At 46.8% G+C, this 17,333-nt stretch overlaps 1 protein-coding gene across 3 annotated transcripts in view; it reads left to right on the plus strand.

Moving 5' to 3' along the window:
* Positions 1–17,333, plus strand: part of LOC125436916 (ovostatin-like) — a 110,296-nt gene that overhangs the window by 73,443 nt on the left and 19,520 nt on the right. For all 3 annotated transcript variants that reach the window (XM_048504288.1, XM_048504289.1, XM_048504290.1), the window contains exons 22-29: positions 1,990–2,081; positions 3,949–4,000; positions 4,491–4,574; positions 5,646–5,822; positions 8,876–8,957; positions 11,214–11,370; positions 14,740–14,814; positions 15,617–15,782. In XM_048504288.1, coding sequence (XP_048360245.1) covers positions 1,990–2,081; positions 3,949–4,000; positions 4,491–4,574; positions 5,646–5,822; positions 8,876–8,957; positions 11,214–11,370; positions 14,740–14,814; positions 15,617–15,782 — 885 coding nt within the window. The remainder of the gene's footprint in view (positions 1–1,989; positions 2,082–3,948; positions 4,001–4,490; positions 4,575–5,645; positions 5,823–8,875; positions 8,958–11,213; positions 11,371–14,739; positions 14,815–15,616; positions 15,783–17,333) is intronic.

Consider the following 17,333-nt stretch of genomic DNA (forward strand, 5'->3'; position numbering starts at 1 on the left):
TTTTTATTAGAGGTTCTCGAGTCCAAGACATAATGGAAGCTTGATCACCTCTTCTTTACCAACCTTATGTGCTTTGTCCAGTTTTATGTCCTGTTTTAACACCCGCTCTGTCCTGTATTTTGTTCATTTTTAATGATATGCCTAATAAAGGTCAGTTGAAGTTGAAGTTGACTTTAATAATTAGAGTGGACTTAGGGAAAGGGAGGTTTAAAAATTGTAAATGTAGTTAAGGTAAAGGCTATGACCTATAAATCTGGAAGGAAGGAAGGAAGGAAGGAAGGAGGGAGGGAGGGAGGGTGGGAGGGAGGGAGGGAGGGAGGGAGGGAGGAAGGAAGGAAGGAAGGAAGGAAGGAAGGAAGGAAGGAAGGAAGGGCTTATCATAGGAAGGGAGGAAATATTTATTTATTTTACAATCACAGAACATTTCAACCAAAATGAATTATTGTATATAAATCTGCCAGAAGAGAATTGCTGCAAGGGAATCCAACTTTCTGGATTCCATTTTAAAATAAGGGGAAACCTCTTTCACACCTTCTGTCCACAAATAGTGTTTTGCAGGGAGGAAAAGTCAGCTTTTTAAAAATTCTAACCTTGCATACAGATTTCCACTTCTGAAGCAATGAAGTATATCTGAAGAAGTGGCCTCTAGGTTATGAGAGCATATGCTGGCATTTTAAAAAGATAATTTTGAAGGCATATTTAGACTCCCATTTGTTTTTGTTTTTAACCTATCCCATTACCCCTTGTCTGGTGCTCTCTAAATTCTTTGCAGAAATTCTGAAGAAGCTTCAAGCAGTTTCTGGAGACTCAGTACAAATGCTATATACCAAGCAGAGAAGGGTTTCCGGTTTTCAAATAACGAGACTGACTTTACATGTTACAAGAGCATGCAACAAATCAGTCCAATCGACCACAAGCTGTTCTATTGGTTTTCATTTGGTGCCAGTGGAACTCAGCAACGCTTCATGTGATGGAGCTGAATTTTCCCCAATGACGTTGACAACCAGGCGTTGTTTACCTTTGATCAGTTTAATAAACAAGGGCAAGTAAACAATAGTCCCTGTAATGCTGGTAGGGAACTGTGCGGAAATCCCCTTCCTCTGCTTGGAGCAGACCCACCTGCGGGAGCTCCCCTGCTGGCAGCAGCTGAAATTGCAAGGCACCAATATGGTATCTCAAAGATCAGAATGACCCAACCCATCATTGCTTCACTCCTATACAATCACTTAACTGATGCTCTTAGGATTCCTGTAATCTTAGATAATCTTGATCCTTACTTTTGGGAAAGCGTAGCAAAATATCTTTTAAAGATTATAGACGCAACGCTAGATAGATACTAAGCATTAGATTGCTATCATCACAACAACAACAATGTTGCTTACATTAACTATTTGCTACTGGTATACAGTGCCTACCTCTGCCAGCAACCTTTGGGTTCACGGTCACCCAAAGTCAAATAACCTGTGGGTGATTCATTGAGAGATGTCGTAGTTTTGTTATTGATTGCCAGATGGAGTGACAACTGAAGGCTGTGGCAACCTATGGGAGTCAAATCAATTGTTTGCCCATTTCCTCGCCCCCTATCCCTTGTTCTGTGTTAGGTGCCACTCTAACAAACTCTGTGTTTTATAGTGGAGTGTTGATACTGTATGCTGTTGTGATGCCTGGGCTCTGTTGGTGGGTTTTCAGTCTGGTCTGCGGAGAGGTGTATAGGAATGGCACTTTTGATGAGTCCATTTGGACTACACTATTGATAAGACTCTGAATGGCTGCTGTATCTATCTGTCTCCTATGGACAATTGTTTTATTGTATTTTGGAACGCCAATAAAGGCTTGTCTATTAAAAAAAATATATGGTATCTCCACGGCCACATGGCTTACAGGGAACGTTGCAAGTCATTGTTTGCGCAATAGTTGGTTGTTTCACACCTATGTCACGCACGTTCTAAAACATTCAGAATTTGGAAGTCAACTGGGTTTGCCTTTTAGGCCAGGTGAATTTCACGGTTACCGCTGAGGCCAAAGCCACTGAACTGAGCGTGGGACGTCGGGACACAGTAATCCGATCTCTGCTGGTTGAGGCAAGTGATAGCACACTGTGAATTAAAAAATTGAAATAAAAGCATGAAGTGCCCTGCATACCTGAGGGACCGCCTCTCCCCATATTGCCCCGGTTGGCCCCCTCCGCTCCTCGGAGGAGGACCTACTTGTGATCCCTGGCCCAAAAATGATCAGGCTGGCCTCGATGAGGGGCAGGGCCTTTTCAGCCCTGGCCCCTACCTGGTGGAACAGGCTCCCTAGGGAGATCAGGCCCCTGCGGGACTTACAGAGTTTCCGCAAGGCCTGCAAGACGGACCTGTTCCACCAGGCGTTTGGCCAGCCTGGTTAAAAATACATCTACCGTGTTATCTGGCCTCCCGTGGGCACAAGGGGGGGAGGGGGGTAGCCAGACGCCATCCACATTTTTAAATGGGTTCTGTTTTTATGTAATTGATATTTAAATTATGTTTTAATGTATGTTTTAACCTTGTTGTAAACCACCCTGAGCCCTCAGGGGGAGGGCGGTATATAAAATAAATAAATAAATAAATAAATAAGTTACATATCTTAATGTTTAAAAGGTGCTGCTTAAGACATATGTTTAAGAAGATATAAGGATCAATAAAACGTAAGGTTTGGAATTTGCTGTTCAGAAGAATTTATGTCTGGAAATGCCCTTTGTGTAAGAAAGTTAGCATTTATTACCACTCGCAGCATTGAATGAAAATCTGTCTTGAACCTTTTAATGGGGTAATGTTAGGTCTCGATCCTTGAGGCAATAAACAGGCTCTGGATTGTTGATCAGTTGCATTGATTGAAAAGGTGACGTAGACTAGTTGTTTTTCTTGAACAGTTCAGGATTCTGATTAAAGAACAATAGCTTTGGCACCCGGTACAGGATCGAGTGAGCACTGAGCTCAGACTCCTGCTTTTATGCAGCTGTATTTGTCAATTATCACTACATCATCAGCACATCATTAGCATGACCTCATCTTGAGCCAACCTTCTGCATGAGAATACAGGTTAGGCCCCTTTCATACATCTACACACATCCCATGACTTCCAAATCCCACCTCCCATTTTCCCAAAGAATGTGAGAAAGAGTTAAAAGTGAGTATTTTCTCACAGGGAAGTGCGACTGGAGTTTTCTGCGTGTGAAAGAAACCTCCATTTTATCTTTCAGAATAAATGGTGAACAGCTGCATGCGTTTACTTTGTGCTGTTCTGTTTCTAAGATTTGGTGCTGTTCTGCTTCTAAAATTTGTACACTTTCAATCCACTTTCAATGCACTTTGCAGCTGGATTTTACTGTGCAAAATAGCAAAATCCACTTGCAAACCATTGTGAAAGTGGATTAAAAGTGCATTGTTCTGCACATGCGGAAGGGGCCAAAGTCACCACCTTTGGGTGGGATTGCTCCACTTTTTGGAAGTCTTGGGATGTGTTTAGGGGTACGAAAGGGGACTAACCTGTATTCTCAAGCAGAAAGTTGGCTCAAGATGAGGTCATCCGTGATATGCTGATGATGTAGTGATAATTGACAAATGCACCTGTAAAAAAGCAGGAGTATGAGCTCAGTGCTCACTTGCTCCTGCCCGGGTGCAAGGAAACCTATTTGTTTCTTTGTGTCAGGATCCCTGGTCTGTTCAAGAAAAGCACTTTTGTGCAAGCAAAAGTCTTTATTTAGTAACAGCAGTTTAGGGAAAATGAATTATGGATCATGCAAATGGCAGGGTCAGGACATCAAGGTGGGGCTGTGTTTAAGGCATCAGTAGGACCTAATCTGACCCTGCCTATTGCACCTTATGGATGTTCAGGGGTGTGGGGTTTTTTGCTATATTGCTTTCTTTTCTTTGTGCACCTGCATCATTTTTATGCCTCTTCTCTCTTTTTTTCCTGAAAACACAGCCTGAAGGTGTCAAAAAGGAGGTGACCCAGAGCTCTCTCATTTGTGTAAAAGGTAAGAGGACAATTACTGGACTTCACGGTTGGCCATGAAAGTCGGATAACGAAGAAATCCAATGGGAAGGCAGTTGAATTATTTGAAATGGGTCATTAGAAGGGAGTTTTACAGATACCACGGACCAACAAAAAAGACAAATAAGCAGGTTCTCGATCACATTAAGCCTGAACTCTCCCTTAAAGCTAAAACAACTAAGGGGCCAATCCACATGGGGGGGGGCAAAAAGGCCTTTGGGAGTGGAGAGGGAGGCTCCAATGCATTCCCCACCACCACCCCACCAGAGTAAGGAGCACCTATGCTGGTAGAGAAAGTAAAGATGGCAGCATGCGAGCACCACACAGCTCTGTGGAGGCCAATCCCTGAACTGGGGAACTACCAGGAAGCTACACCAGTGTCAGTGTTGATGCCGGCATGGGGAAGCATGCTGGGGGCATTCCCAGAGAACTACAGGATCCGCATTTATTTTTGTCTTGCTGTCAACCAATAGGAGCATCCGCCACTGAACTGGTGTCCTTGCAGTTGCCTGAAAATCTGGTGGAGGACTCTGCAAAAGCTTACGTTTCTGTCCTTGGTAAGTTCTTAAAAGGTTAGCCTTTAATGTTCTCCCATCTGCATCTTGTTCCTGAGGGCCAAAGTACAGCTGTTGGGGGGCCAGCCCTTCACGCACACACCCCATTTCCCCAGCAGAAATCAGCTCTCTCCCCACACTGCTGTTAGCCACAGTTGGGGAAGATCCAGAGTTCCTCTCTCCCTCATCACGCACACACTACTGAGGCTCACAGAAGTTTTAGGGGGAGATTTCCATCAGGGAAACAGCATGGACACAGGAAAGAAGTAAAATCCCCTACCCTAAAATGGTGGCCCTATAACGCGGTCATTTTATTTAGGGGAATTGGTCTTTGTCATCTGGAGACCAGCATGGTGTAGTGGTTAAGTGCAGGTGCACTGTAATCTGGAGAACTGGGTTTGACTCCCCACTTTGCCACTTGAGCTATGGAGGCTTATCTGGGGAACCAGGTTAGCTTGTGTACTCCAATGCATGCCAGCTGGGCGGCCTTGGGCTAGTCACAGTTCTTCGGAGCTCTCTCAGCCCCGCCCACCTCACAGGGCGTTTGTTGGGTGGGGGAAGGAAAAGGAGATTGTTAACCCCTTTGAGTCTCCTTACAGGAGAGAAAGGGGGGGATATAAATCCAAACTCTTCTTCTCCAACCTCTAGCCTCCAGCAACTATCTTAGCAGCCAACTAATCCTTCATCATGCTTAGGCCACATCCGATCTGTACCCGGGGTTGCCAAGGTTAATTGATTAGGAGAGACGACTGGAACTTCATGCGCTATGAAGGCCATGGAGTGAGAAAGAACCAAGGGAGGAAGAGGAAGAGGAATTACAGACAACAAAAGAGGGTTCCCTTTTCACTAAGGAGGGAACACACATCCTAATTCCTTTACTTAGGGCCCCAAAGAGTCTGAAACCACCCCAAGCGATCTTTGCACTATCAGAGCTGACTTTCTGCATTCCAAACCGTTGGGGCCGCTCCCACGTGTGTGCCACATTCCCCACAAATGGTCTCGAAGAGGGACACGCAATCTGAAGGTGTTCGCTAATTTGCTAATTTCCAATTCCCATCCGGTCTTTCCCTGCAGGTGACGTCATGGGCACAGCTATGAGTGACGCAGAAAACTTTCTCCGAATGCCTACTGGTTGTGGGGAGCAAAATATCGCCATGTTCCTGGCCAATCTTGCCGTCTTAAACTACCTGAATGACACCAAGCAGCTGACAGAAGAAAAACGAAGCATGTTCGTGGGGCGCCTGTCCACTGGTGAGTGAGTGGCTTTCAAAACCGGCTCGGCAGAAGTTGAAACGCGTTTGCCACAGTAAGCACAGGAACGACAGCTCTGCAGCTCTGAACCCCCCCCCCCCTTATGCAAACAGAAACATTCTAATCTGGATTATTAGTGCCGAGGCTCAGCTGTTCCCATATACATTCAGCAGAATGCGTACAATTCAGACTCAAACTCTTACTTCCAAGTTGTCACCCAGCACCGCTACTAAGTGGAGCTTTGAGCAGCCGCAGGGGAATACACCCGCTCAGCCCAGGCCTAGCTCTGCACAGACATTGTCCCTTTCCATACAAACCACCTAAAATGTTTGTAAAACATTTTAATCCCCCCCCCTTTCCCCCCTCTTACCCCATGCATGGGGTAGAAAATGTTGACAGAGAGAAATTTTTCTCTCTTTCTCACAATACTAGAACCAGGGGGCATTCATTGAAAATGCTGGGGGGGGGGAGAATTAGGACTAATAAAAGGAAACACTTCTTCACGCAACGTGTGATTGGTGTTTGGAATATGCTGCCACAGGAGGTGGTGATGGCCACTAACCTGGATAGCTTTAAAAAGGGCTTGGACAGATTTATGAAGGAGAAGTCAATCTATGGCTACCAATCTGGATCCTCCTTGATCTGAGATTGCAAATGCCTTAGCAGACCAGGTGCTCAGGAGCAGCAGCAGCAGAAGGCCATTGCTTTCACATCCTGCACGTGAGCTCCCAAAGGCACCTGGTGGGCCACTGCGAGTAGCAGAGTGCTGGACTAGATGGACTCTGGTCTGATCCAGCAGGCTAGTTCTTATGTTCTTATGTTTGTCTGCACTCACCCCCTCGAACGATTCATGGCTGCCCTGAGATGTTCCCCCCACCATTTTTAAGTCAACTTGTTGAATCAGTGCTTCAATTCTCTTTGCTGTGGTTCTCTATAGCTCACAGAATTGGAGCTTCAAAGAATTCACTCCCCCCCCCAAAAAAAACTTTTATAACCACATAGAAATTATGAAAATAAAGAGGCAAGAGGGGCGCAAAGTGAGCTCAGCGACCCAATAAAAGGGCACTGAGGAGGACGTCTGCGAATGGCACAGAAGCATGGAAAACAACCGCAGGAAAGATAAAACATCGCAAATACGATCGTACAGCAAGAGAAGATGTTTGGAAAACATTTCAGGCTAAAGGATCGTTTTAAAGGGGGATTCATTTAAAAATGTTTGGAGACGGGAAATAAAATGTTTTCGGGACACAAGGGGAAAAAACATTGGCAGAACTCCGCAGAGGAAACATTTTATTTCGTTGCCTCGAAATGTTTTTAAGAGGTTTGTGTGGCAAGGGCCATTGTTAATTGAATGCTGAACTTGGCCCTTTCCGCACATGCAGAATAATGCACTTTCAATCCACTTTCAATGCCCTTTGCAGGTAGATTTTACTGTGTGGAATAGCAAAATCCACTTGCAAACAATTATGAAAATGCATTGAAAGTGCATTATTCTGCACGTGCGGAAGGGGCCTCAACCCGGCAGAGACTCTCTGTTTCTCTTTTTTTAAGTGTGAGCCAAGGCTGATTTCACATGGGCCAAAAACAGCAGTGTGAAAATGGTGTGAAAATGGTGTAAAAGGGTTTAAAATGGTGTAAAAGGGTTTACACCGTTTTCACACCATTTTCACACCGCTGTTTTTGGCCCATGCGGAATCAGCCCAAGGCGGGTTGGGGGGGGGGGTGGTCTTTGTTTGTTTGCTTGCTTGTTTTGGTCATGGTTCCAGACACAAAGGCCCCTTCCACACACGCAAAATAATGCGTTTTCAAACCACTTTCACAACTGTTTGCAAGTGGATTTTGCTATTCCGCACAGCATCAAAGTGCACTGAAAGCAGTTTGAAAGTGCATTATTCTGCTTGTGCGGAATGAGCCCTCGATACAAGTGCTTTGGGCATCTTGGTATGGTCGGCATAGTTGGGTGTAGTGATTAGGGCTGGACTACTAGCCTCTGGGATAGTTTCAGAGGGTAGTAATGTTGGCCTACAGCTTGATATAAGTCCCATAACATCTTAGAGATCAACAAGATTTGTTGAGGTTGGTCTGAAAACAAAGCTTTGGGCCAAGGGCACTTCATATTTGTCCAAACACAGATTATACCCTAGACCAGTGGTTCCCAAACTTATTTGGCCTACCGCCCCCTTTCCAGAAAAAATATTACTTAGCGCCCCCTGGAAATTAAATTTTTTAAAAAATTTTAATAGCAATTAAACAGAAAGATATATGTATTAATGTTTCTACCTTTTCCGTAAAATATAGTAAAGGAAGGTGAAAATTAGAAACATTGAATTTTGACATTATGAAACTATTTATGAACTCAGAATAGAAAGGTAATACAAAAAAAAGTTAAAACATTTCGAAATCATCTTAATGAGAAGGATGAACCTGGCGTGCTGCTACCAATTTAGTGATCCTCGGCTCTATTTTCGTCAGCAGTAATCTTAAATCACCGCGATTGACTATTTGCAATCGGTTTCTTTCTTTTTTGTTAATAAATTGGTTGCTGCACTGAATCCACGTTCCACTAAATATGATGAAGGAAATGCGATTAAGAACGCTGTTCTAAGAAAAATTAAGCGTTACGAGCGGAATACATGAATCAATTTTTCTAAATCTTCTCTTCTTTCTTTTATGCTTTCACTGCCTCCTTACAGTTATTCATCGCCCCCCCCCAATGCACCTGTGGCCATCACCGCCCCCCTGGATCGCTGCAGCACCCACCAGGGGGCGGTAGCGCCCACTTTGGGAATCACTGCCCTAGACCAGTGGTGGCGAACCTTTGGCACTCCAGATGTTATGGACTACCATTTCCATCAGCCCCGGCCAGCATGGCCAATTGGCTGATGGGAATTGGGGTTGATGGGAATTGTAGTCCATAACATCTGGAGTGCCAAAGGTTCGCCACCACTGCCCTAGACCAAATACTTGCACCTTAATGCTACCATTTAAGGCGGAAAAGGAATAAAATAAAACAGTTAGTACATCAGGATTTAGGACCTTCTCTTCTGCTTCAGGATACCAGAGGCAGCTGTCGTACAGAATCCACGATGGATCCTTCACAACATATGGGAACCAGTTTGAACAAGGAAACCTGTGGTGAGAATTCAGAAACTCTTTCAGGGTTGCTATTATGGAGGAAAGTCTGCCTTGCAAAGCCAATGGGGCAGAGGTCTCTGACATGATGTCCAGGGTCACTAGGGTGCCCGCTGACATCTTTCCTGGCTTTGCCAAGTGCTTTTAGAAAGCAGGCAGGGCTATGTAGGATTTTCGATTGCCTGCATAGATGAATAGGCATCCTATTAAAACGTTACAGAGTCACTATTAGAATTATATATTAGAATTATATAGGAGCAGCAGTGGCGTAGGAGGTTAAGAGCTCATGTATCTAATCTGGAGGAACCGGGTTTGATTCCCAGCTCTGCCACCTGAGCTGTGGAGGCTTATCTGGGGAATTCAGATTAGCCTGTGCACTCTCACACACGCCAGCTGGGTGACCTTGGGCTAGTCACAGCTTCTCGGAGCTCTCTCAGCCCCACCTACCTCACAGGGTGTTTGTTGTGAGGGGGGAAGGGCAAGGAGATTGTCAGCCCCTTTGAGTCTCCTGCAGGAGAGAAAGGGGGGATATAAATCCAAACTCTTCTTCTTCTTCTATATAGCTCCCTAATATTTTGCAGTTGGCTCCGCCTTCTGCAGCAGCCATTTTGTGACTGGCTCCACCTACTGCATGAGCCATTTTGTGATTGAGCCTGCACCCTGTGTCAGAACTCCAATGGTTCCTGGGGCAGGAAAACTTGAGAACCGCTGCTTTTTCCTGCAGTGAGTGATGGACTTCCCAAACTCAGTGACTCAGAGGAGCACCTGGGGTGGATTTGGGGGGAAGGTCAGAGATGATGTTGCCCTCCAGAGTTTCCGAAATTCACAAAAGTAAATGTAACGCCCACACTACAAAGTATCAAGATAATCACGTCACATTTAAGGCTGCATAAATCATACACTACTCCTTTGTGAAGTGCGAGAATTCCAAATTCACATATACATTTTTAATAATAATTCAATATTGTTTCATCTTCATTGAAATGTCCATTCAAATACTTACATTCTGAGTCCAAGTTCAAACCATCCAAATCGGTCTTATAGCTCATTCAATAATCAGGTTTGTTAACAGAAAGTTCGTTCATAAATCATGAGGTCTGTTCACGAGTAGTACATTCAATATTTGATTAAATCAGGGATGGGAGGAACGCATCGCGCGAAACCTCCAGAGTTTCCCAAGGTACTATTCTGCTAGAGCAGTGGTGGCGAACCTATGGCACTCCAGATGTTCATGAACTACAATTCCCATCAGCCCCTGCTAGCATGGCCAATTGGCCATTTTGGCAGGGGCTGATGGGAATTGTAGTCCATGAACATCTGGAGTGCCATAGGTTCGCTACCACAGTGCTAGAGGAAAAGGCACCTTTCAACTCCAGGCACCCTGAGTGAACACTTGGGATTGTCCACCTCTTTTGATAGGGTTGCTAGGTACCCCTTGGTGATCTGATCACTGGTGGTACCCCTGGCAACTAGCCAGGAGGATGGGGTGGGGACTTACTAGCTGTCCAGTGTCAATGCATCAACATCTGGAAGTGATGTCATCATGTCACTGAAACTGCTGGAACGCTCCGGTATTTGCACAAGACCTCTATATAAACTTTTACCATAGAGTTTTGCCCAAATACAGAGCATCTCTGCAGTTGTCGGCAACAGGATGACGTCAGTTCTGGAAGTGATGTCAACATGCTGATGCTGTCTTCTGTGGGCCTTTCCCCACTTACCTTCTGCTGCGCGCTACTCGGGCCAAGTAGCGCAGGGTCCCGCAGCACTCCCCACTTCAGGGGCGGCGACAACGCAGCTGCCCCAACGCTGCCGCTGTTGTGCCCCCTCAGCGCATGTCATTCCTGGTGCTGGAGAAAACGGCGCCTTTTGACGACCCCGTGCAGAGCCCTGTGGAGAAGCCAGGGCACGCGCCAGAAATGACGTGTGCAGTGAGTAGCGCGCAGCGACGGTGGTAGAGGGAAAAGTGGGGAAAGGCCCTGTTTTCAGCTATTAAGTCTTTCCCTTCAGCACTGGAGGGAGGGAGTTCAGAGCAGGGAATCCCCCCCCCTCGGTGGATGGATGGCAACCATAACTTTGAGTGAACAAAGTTCACCCCACACACACACACACACACACACACTGTGCCGTTGCTGTGAATTATGCGCAAAGCCTATAAGATGAGTAGACATTGCAGGGGAGGGGACTCTGGTCTAGGCGCCTTCCCTCTTCACTGAGAGGGGTCCCCCTCGCCAACCCCACTCTGCTCTTTCCATTCAGGGTCACAGTGCTCACCTACAAAGCCTTGGCGCTGAGCAAGGAGTGGATATATGTGGATGACAACGTCCTGGACAGAGCCCTGATCCTGATTGCAAGCAAACAGAATCCAGACGGCTGCTTCCGACAGACCGGGGACATCTTCAATAATGCTGTGAAGGTAATGATGATCGCTAAACAATCCACCCATGAAGCCGGTTCTGCTGTCTACCAGCCTTTGGATGCCTGTGTGGTCTTAGTCTTTCATGTCTCTTCCTCAAGAACTGCTATTCTCTCTTTATGACTCAGGTGCAGGGTCCTCATTCCATGCCAGCAATTGTGCCCTTTTGTATGACAGTTACAAGTTTGATTCCCATAGATCCCCATTTGAACTGAACTCTCCTCCGCCATTTTTCACTTCTGATTTACATTTTTTTCCCCATCTGGGGCCATCATGGTGACGTGCCAACACTAATTAAAGCCCATATTTTAATGGTTCGAAATAGCACTTTAGCACTATAGCAGCGCAGAAGCGTACCAGGGGCAAATAATGCCCGGAGACAAATTGTCTCCAGGATGCCCCCCAGGCTCTGCCCCCCACCACCATAGCTCCACCCCTGATGCCCCCAGGCTCCATCCCCACTGCCCTCAACCCTGCCCATGTCACCATGGACATGGGCAAGGTCTAGGGTGCCCACCTCCCCCCCCCAACTCCCCCTTCTGGCTGGGTTCCCAGCCGGCAGCCTGCAGTCTCTTCTGAAGAGAGGGGGGAGTCCAGGGTGAGGTTGAGGGTGCTCGTCGTTTTTTGCATGCCTCAGATGGGGTCGAGGCACGCGAAAACAATGAGACAGCAGGACTTCCTGGTCACGTGGGGGGCCGATTTTGCGCCCCCCCATGTGACCAGAAGAGTGGCGCCCAGAGTGGCGCCCAGAAGAGTGGTGTACCCCTTGTCCCTAGGCAGATACGCCACTGGCAGCGAGATTCAATGAAGATAATTGTGGGATTCTATCAGTGTGCCATGCCAATAGTCTGTCTCAGAAAAAGATGTTAGTAGGGTTGTATATTCCTCCACCCAGAACTCAACATGCTGGACCTTCTTTGTTGTAGAATGCTCCACCTGGGTTTTAGTGCCTACCTATCCCTGCTCCTCCATCTATTTAAAAGCACAATGAAACATAAATGCTCTTGTAGTAAAGTACTGTGTTCAATAATGCACAAAATAATGGTTTTGACAAAGGCAGCGCATAAAAATGAATGATAATCCTCATATTAATTTGGGACTATGTTCTAATGTGGAAGGGCACAATTTTCTCAACTGCTGCACCTCATTTGATGGTACTACCATCTTTATCTGAGACACAGTATAGCCTGAAACCTCCCCCTTGCCGCCCCTTCCTTTTGACTGCACAGAGGTTGACGCGTGAATCAGAGCTGGCCTCTATCCACTGTCTTTCATCCCAATGCTGTTTGCGTAGAGTGCTACAAGTCAGTAAGAAAGCGGCACAGATTCCACAGAACACACATCTCTGTGCTGGAAAAGATGCTGTGGATATTTTAAAAGTGTGATTTGCCACCTGTTTCTTATATGTTGTGACAGACTCTGGCCAAAGAGGTCTTCGTAGGTTTCTGAAATGCTAGGAAAACCTAGATATGCAGGGCAAACATGTACCGTGTTTCCCCGAATATAAGTGTCTTATATTAATTTTTGCTCCCAAAGATGCGCTATGTCTTATTTTCAGGGGATGTCTTATATTTCTGTGTTCTGTTCATCAGGCATGCTTCCAAACAAAAACTTTGCTACGTCTTACTTTCGGGGGATGCCTTATATTTCGCACTTCAGCAAAACCTCTACTACGCCTTATTTTCCGGGGATGTCTTATATTCGGGGAAACAGGGTATATGCAGCAGCAGCTTCATCATACCCTCTTCATCAATGGAAGAAAATTGGATCTTTTGTTTTTAGACTGCTGAGTTTTTAGACTGAGGAGTGGGGGGGTACTTGGAAAACCCCTTGGATGCAGCTAGAGCAGGGGTAGGGAACCTGTGGCTCTCCAGATGTTCAGGAACTACAATTCCCATCAGCCCCTACCAGCACGGCCAATTGGCCATGCTGACAGAGGCTGATGGGAATTGTAGTTCCTGAACATCTGGAGAGCCGCAGGTTCCCTACCCCTGAGCTAGAGTTATCACTTCCAATTTGGCAAATGCCTAGAGATTTGGGAGTGAAGACTGGGGAGGACACAATTGGGGAAAGGGAGGGACCTGGCAGGAGCTTACATTCCCTTTGGGTTGGATTCTCTGTAACACACACATTTCCCCTCTCCCGAACTCACCATACTCCAGATCAGAGAATCTCCAGGGTTTCAGAAACCTCTAAAACCGTGGTGGCGAACCTTTGGCACTCCAGATGTCATGGACTACAATTCCCATCAGCCCCTGCCAGAATGGCCGATTGGCTGTCTCACTCCTCCTTCCCCCACCCACCCAACAACGTTTCCCCCCACTCTTTCTGGAAGCAGCTCAGAGCAATTGGAAGAGCTTTCCCTTTAATTTGAATGCTGCTGGTCCCCCACTGGAGCAGAAGACCGGTGAAATCTACTTGAAATTCACATGGTCTAGCACATGGGTAGGGAACCTGCGGCTCTCCAGATGTTCAGGAACTACAATTCCCATCAGCCTCTGTCAGCATGGCCAATTGGCCATGCTGGTAGGGGCTGATGGGAATTGTAGTTCCTGAACATCTGGAGAGCCGCAGGTTCCCTACCCCTGGTCTAGCAAAATACCGCTAGGCCCAAGATGGTGCATGTGCACACATGTGCGCGCGCACTCACTCACTCACACACACACACACATGGCAGCAGAGAGCCGCCTTCCCAACTGGAGGTTGCACAGATAGAAGGAGTGGATAAAACGGTGGCTCAGTTGGGGACATTTCACAGCAGGGAAATCCCATTTAACCCCAAAACATGGGGAAAACCCATGGTAAAGCTGACAGTCAAGGGGTACGCACTGCATGTATAAAGGGCCACACAGACACAAAACATGGGGATGTCAGGAGAGACAAAAACCATCCACAGAGCTGTGGTTTCATTTAGCCTAAAGTCAAAGTGAGTTCAGGATTTTTAGGGGGACAAACAAATTAGGTGTGGGGATGGGAGGGGGGGAGAAATGAGAAAATTGCCAAAAAGGAGCAGCAGTGGCGTAGGAGGTTAAGAGCTCGTGTATCTAATCTGGAGGAACCGGGTTTGATTCCCAGCTCTGCCGCCTAAGCTGTGGAGGCTTATCTGGGGAATTCAGATTAGCCTGTGCACTCCCACACACGCCAGCTGGGTGACCTTGGGCTAGTCACAGCTTCTTGGAGCTCTCTCAGCCCCGCCTACCTCACAGGGTGTTTGTTATGAGGGGGGAAGGGCAAGGAGATTGTAAGCCCCTTTGAGTCTCCTGCAGGAGAGAAAGGGGGGATATAAATCCAAACTCTTCTTCTTCTTCTTCTTCAAAATGTTCCAGCCTAATTGTCTGAACTGTTGTTGTTGTTGTTTTTCGCTAACAGGAAGGAGAAAATTATTCCCTTCTACTGACTGCCAGGGTCGCTGCGGCACTGCTGGAGGCTGGACGTCCCAGTTCGGTATGAATTTACTCCACTGCTAGTTTCCACTTGCATTTTTAATTTCTCTGAAACGCTTTTAAAAAACTCTGTGTCAGTTTCAATTCAAGCGCAATCTCTTCTTGATGCCAGGGCACTAGCCATATCACGCACAGAGTCCGAGATATACAAACAGACTCTTTGTTCCCCAGATTTCAAGTCATCAGGGTGCCTTGAACTATGTTGCCCAAAACACTCGGGGCGATTCTGCACACGAGTAAAATAGGTTCGACCCAGTTCCCTGAGAAGGGTACTAACCTAGGTCGAAGCCATTGTTGTTCCCCACTGCAACCAGCTTGATCCCAGCTCAGAGGGCGGAATCATCCTGTGCCTCTTCGCCGCTCCGTTCCGATTGGCTACTGTTCTACGGCCATGTTCCGTCTCTCCCCACACACGTTATTAAAAAAACTGCCACAGGAATGGAGGGACGAAGGTGGCGTTTTTTTATTGGCCAGCTGTACGCATGCCCAAAACAGCTGTGATTGGCTGAATGGGGGACTCCTGGCACCAGAGATTCCGCACTTTACTGGAATCGAGCTGAGTTCGAGCGTGGTTCCCTGAAAAAGCAGTAGTTCCCAACTGAAATTTGACCGTTACACGGGGCAAAGCTGGTACAAAACCACGTCGATCCCAGTGGTTGTGCGGAGCACTTAGGTCGAACGCAGCTCGAACTTAGGTTGATAACCCACGTGCGGAATCGACCTAGGTCTCTCCTTTAGATGTGCCTCCCCTCCCAACTCTGATTCCTCTGTGACTGAGTCCAACCTCTTCCTCTTCAATTTAGTATCCAGTGGTGCAGAAATGTCTCTCTTGCTTGGACACGGCTTCAGCCGGGGGCGCCGACGTTACCTACGAAAAGGCTCTCCTCGCATATACTTATAGCTTAGCCGAGGATGAAGAACGGCGGCAGATGCTCTTGGAAGGCTTGAAAAATGTGGCTACTAAAATGGGTAAGGGGTACCTTAATAAAGAGGTGAAGTGAAGCAAGCCTTTATTGGCATAGACAGCAGTACAACAATAATAAAACAGATTTAAAAGCATATACAATACAGGATATACATGTTAGGACGAAGGAAATCTACTGGCATTTAGTAATTTCCAGGAGAAAGTCTGCCACTATCATACAGAGAGAAGGATCAGGGTTGTCCAACAAGTAGTGTAATCTAAATAAATCGGGAAGATCGGGTAAATGTAAAGGAGTGAGATTCACATACTTGGATCTGATTTCCTTGAATCTGAGACAGTGAAGTAATTGGTGGGCCAGTGATTCAACTGAGCTATCGTTACATGGGCACAATCTTTTATCCTTTCCTTGCTTATTAAATCTGCCATGTAACAAGGCAGAAGGCATAACATTGAACCTGGCGAGCATTATGGCTCTCCTTTGAACAGGGTTTATTAAGCAATACAGGTAGTGTGCCAAGTAGCCCTGTTCAAATGGGAGAGAAAAATACAGGGGGGAGCACGTTTTCTTGGCTGCGGTGATTAAGGTGGAGAACTCTCTATCCAATAGTTGACCTTTAAACTGATAAAGAGGTGGCTTGTGACATAGAAACTATCAAGGTCCCGCCACTGTGTTTCAGCTTTGACCCTGATATATCTAGAGTCGAACTCTTTCTCTTCCCTATCTGATGCCCAAAGTCAGTGAGACAAACGGGGTCTGAGATCATACCCACATTTTCTCTTCATGTGCCCCGTGGTTCAGTTTTCTTCAACATACTGGCTTAATCCTTTAGGGCAGTGGCTCCCAACATGTGCCTCCAGGGGTCTGTGCCAGAGCATTTGGGGCAAATGTGAAAAAAAATTACATACTGGGTTTGCTAATATGGGGGTACAATTTTCAGGAAATGGGTTGCCAAGGGGTACACGAGTGAAAAGAAGTTGGGAACTTGTAGACTACGGAGCAAGCTTGTTTTCTAATGCTCCAGAGACTAGGGGCCTTTCCCCACTTACCTTAAGCCCTGCGCTACTTTCCTCAGGTAGCCTGGGGTCCCCCAGCACTCCCCACGGCAGGGTTGGCGACAGCGCAGCTGCCCCAACACTGACGCTGTCACGCCCCCTCAGCACGCGGCATCCCTGGCGCTCTTGTAAACAGTGCCTTTTGATGACCCCGCGCAAAGTGCAGGGTCATGGGGACGCCCGGGGACGCGCCAGGGATGAGAGCAGTGCGCGGCATAGGGGGGATCGTGGAGAGTGGGGAAATGCCCTAGGACCAGGAGTAATGGGTTCAAAGTGAAGGAAAAGAGATTCCACCTAAACATCAGGAAAAACTTCCTGACAGCAAGGGCTGTTCGGCAGTGGAATGCCCTACCAGAGTGTGGTGGAGTCTCCTTCTATGGAGGTTTTTAAAGAGAGGCTGGATGACTATCTGTCAGGAGTGCTTTGATTGTGTGTTCTGCATTGAAAGGGGTTGGACTTGATGGCCCCTGAGGTCTCTTCCAACTCTATGATTCCAAGGACTCGGTGGAAGAGCACATCCTTGGCATGTGGAAGGTCCCAGG

Source organism: Sphaerodactylus townsendi, linkage group LG07 (assembly GCF_021028975.2).
Source record: "Sphaerodactylus townsendi isolate TG3544 linkage group LG07, MPM_Stown_v2.3, whole genome shotgun sequence".
Taxonomy (NCBI): Eukaryota; Metazoa; Chordata; class Lepidosauria; order Squamata; family Sphaerodactylidae; genus Sphaerodactylus; species Sphaerodactylus townsendi.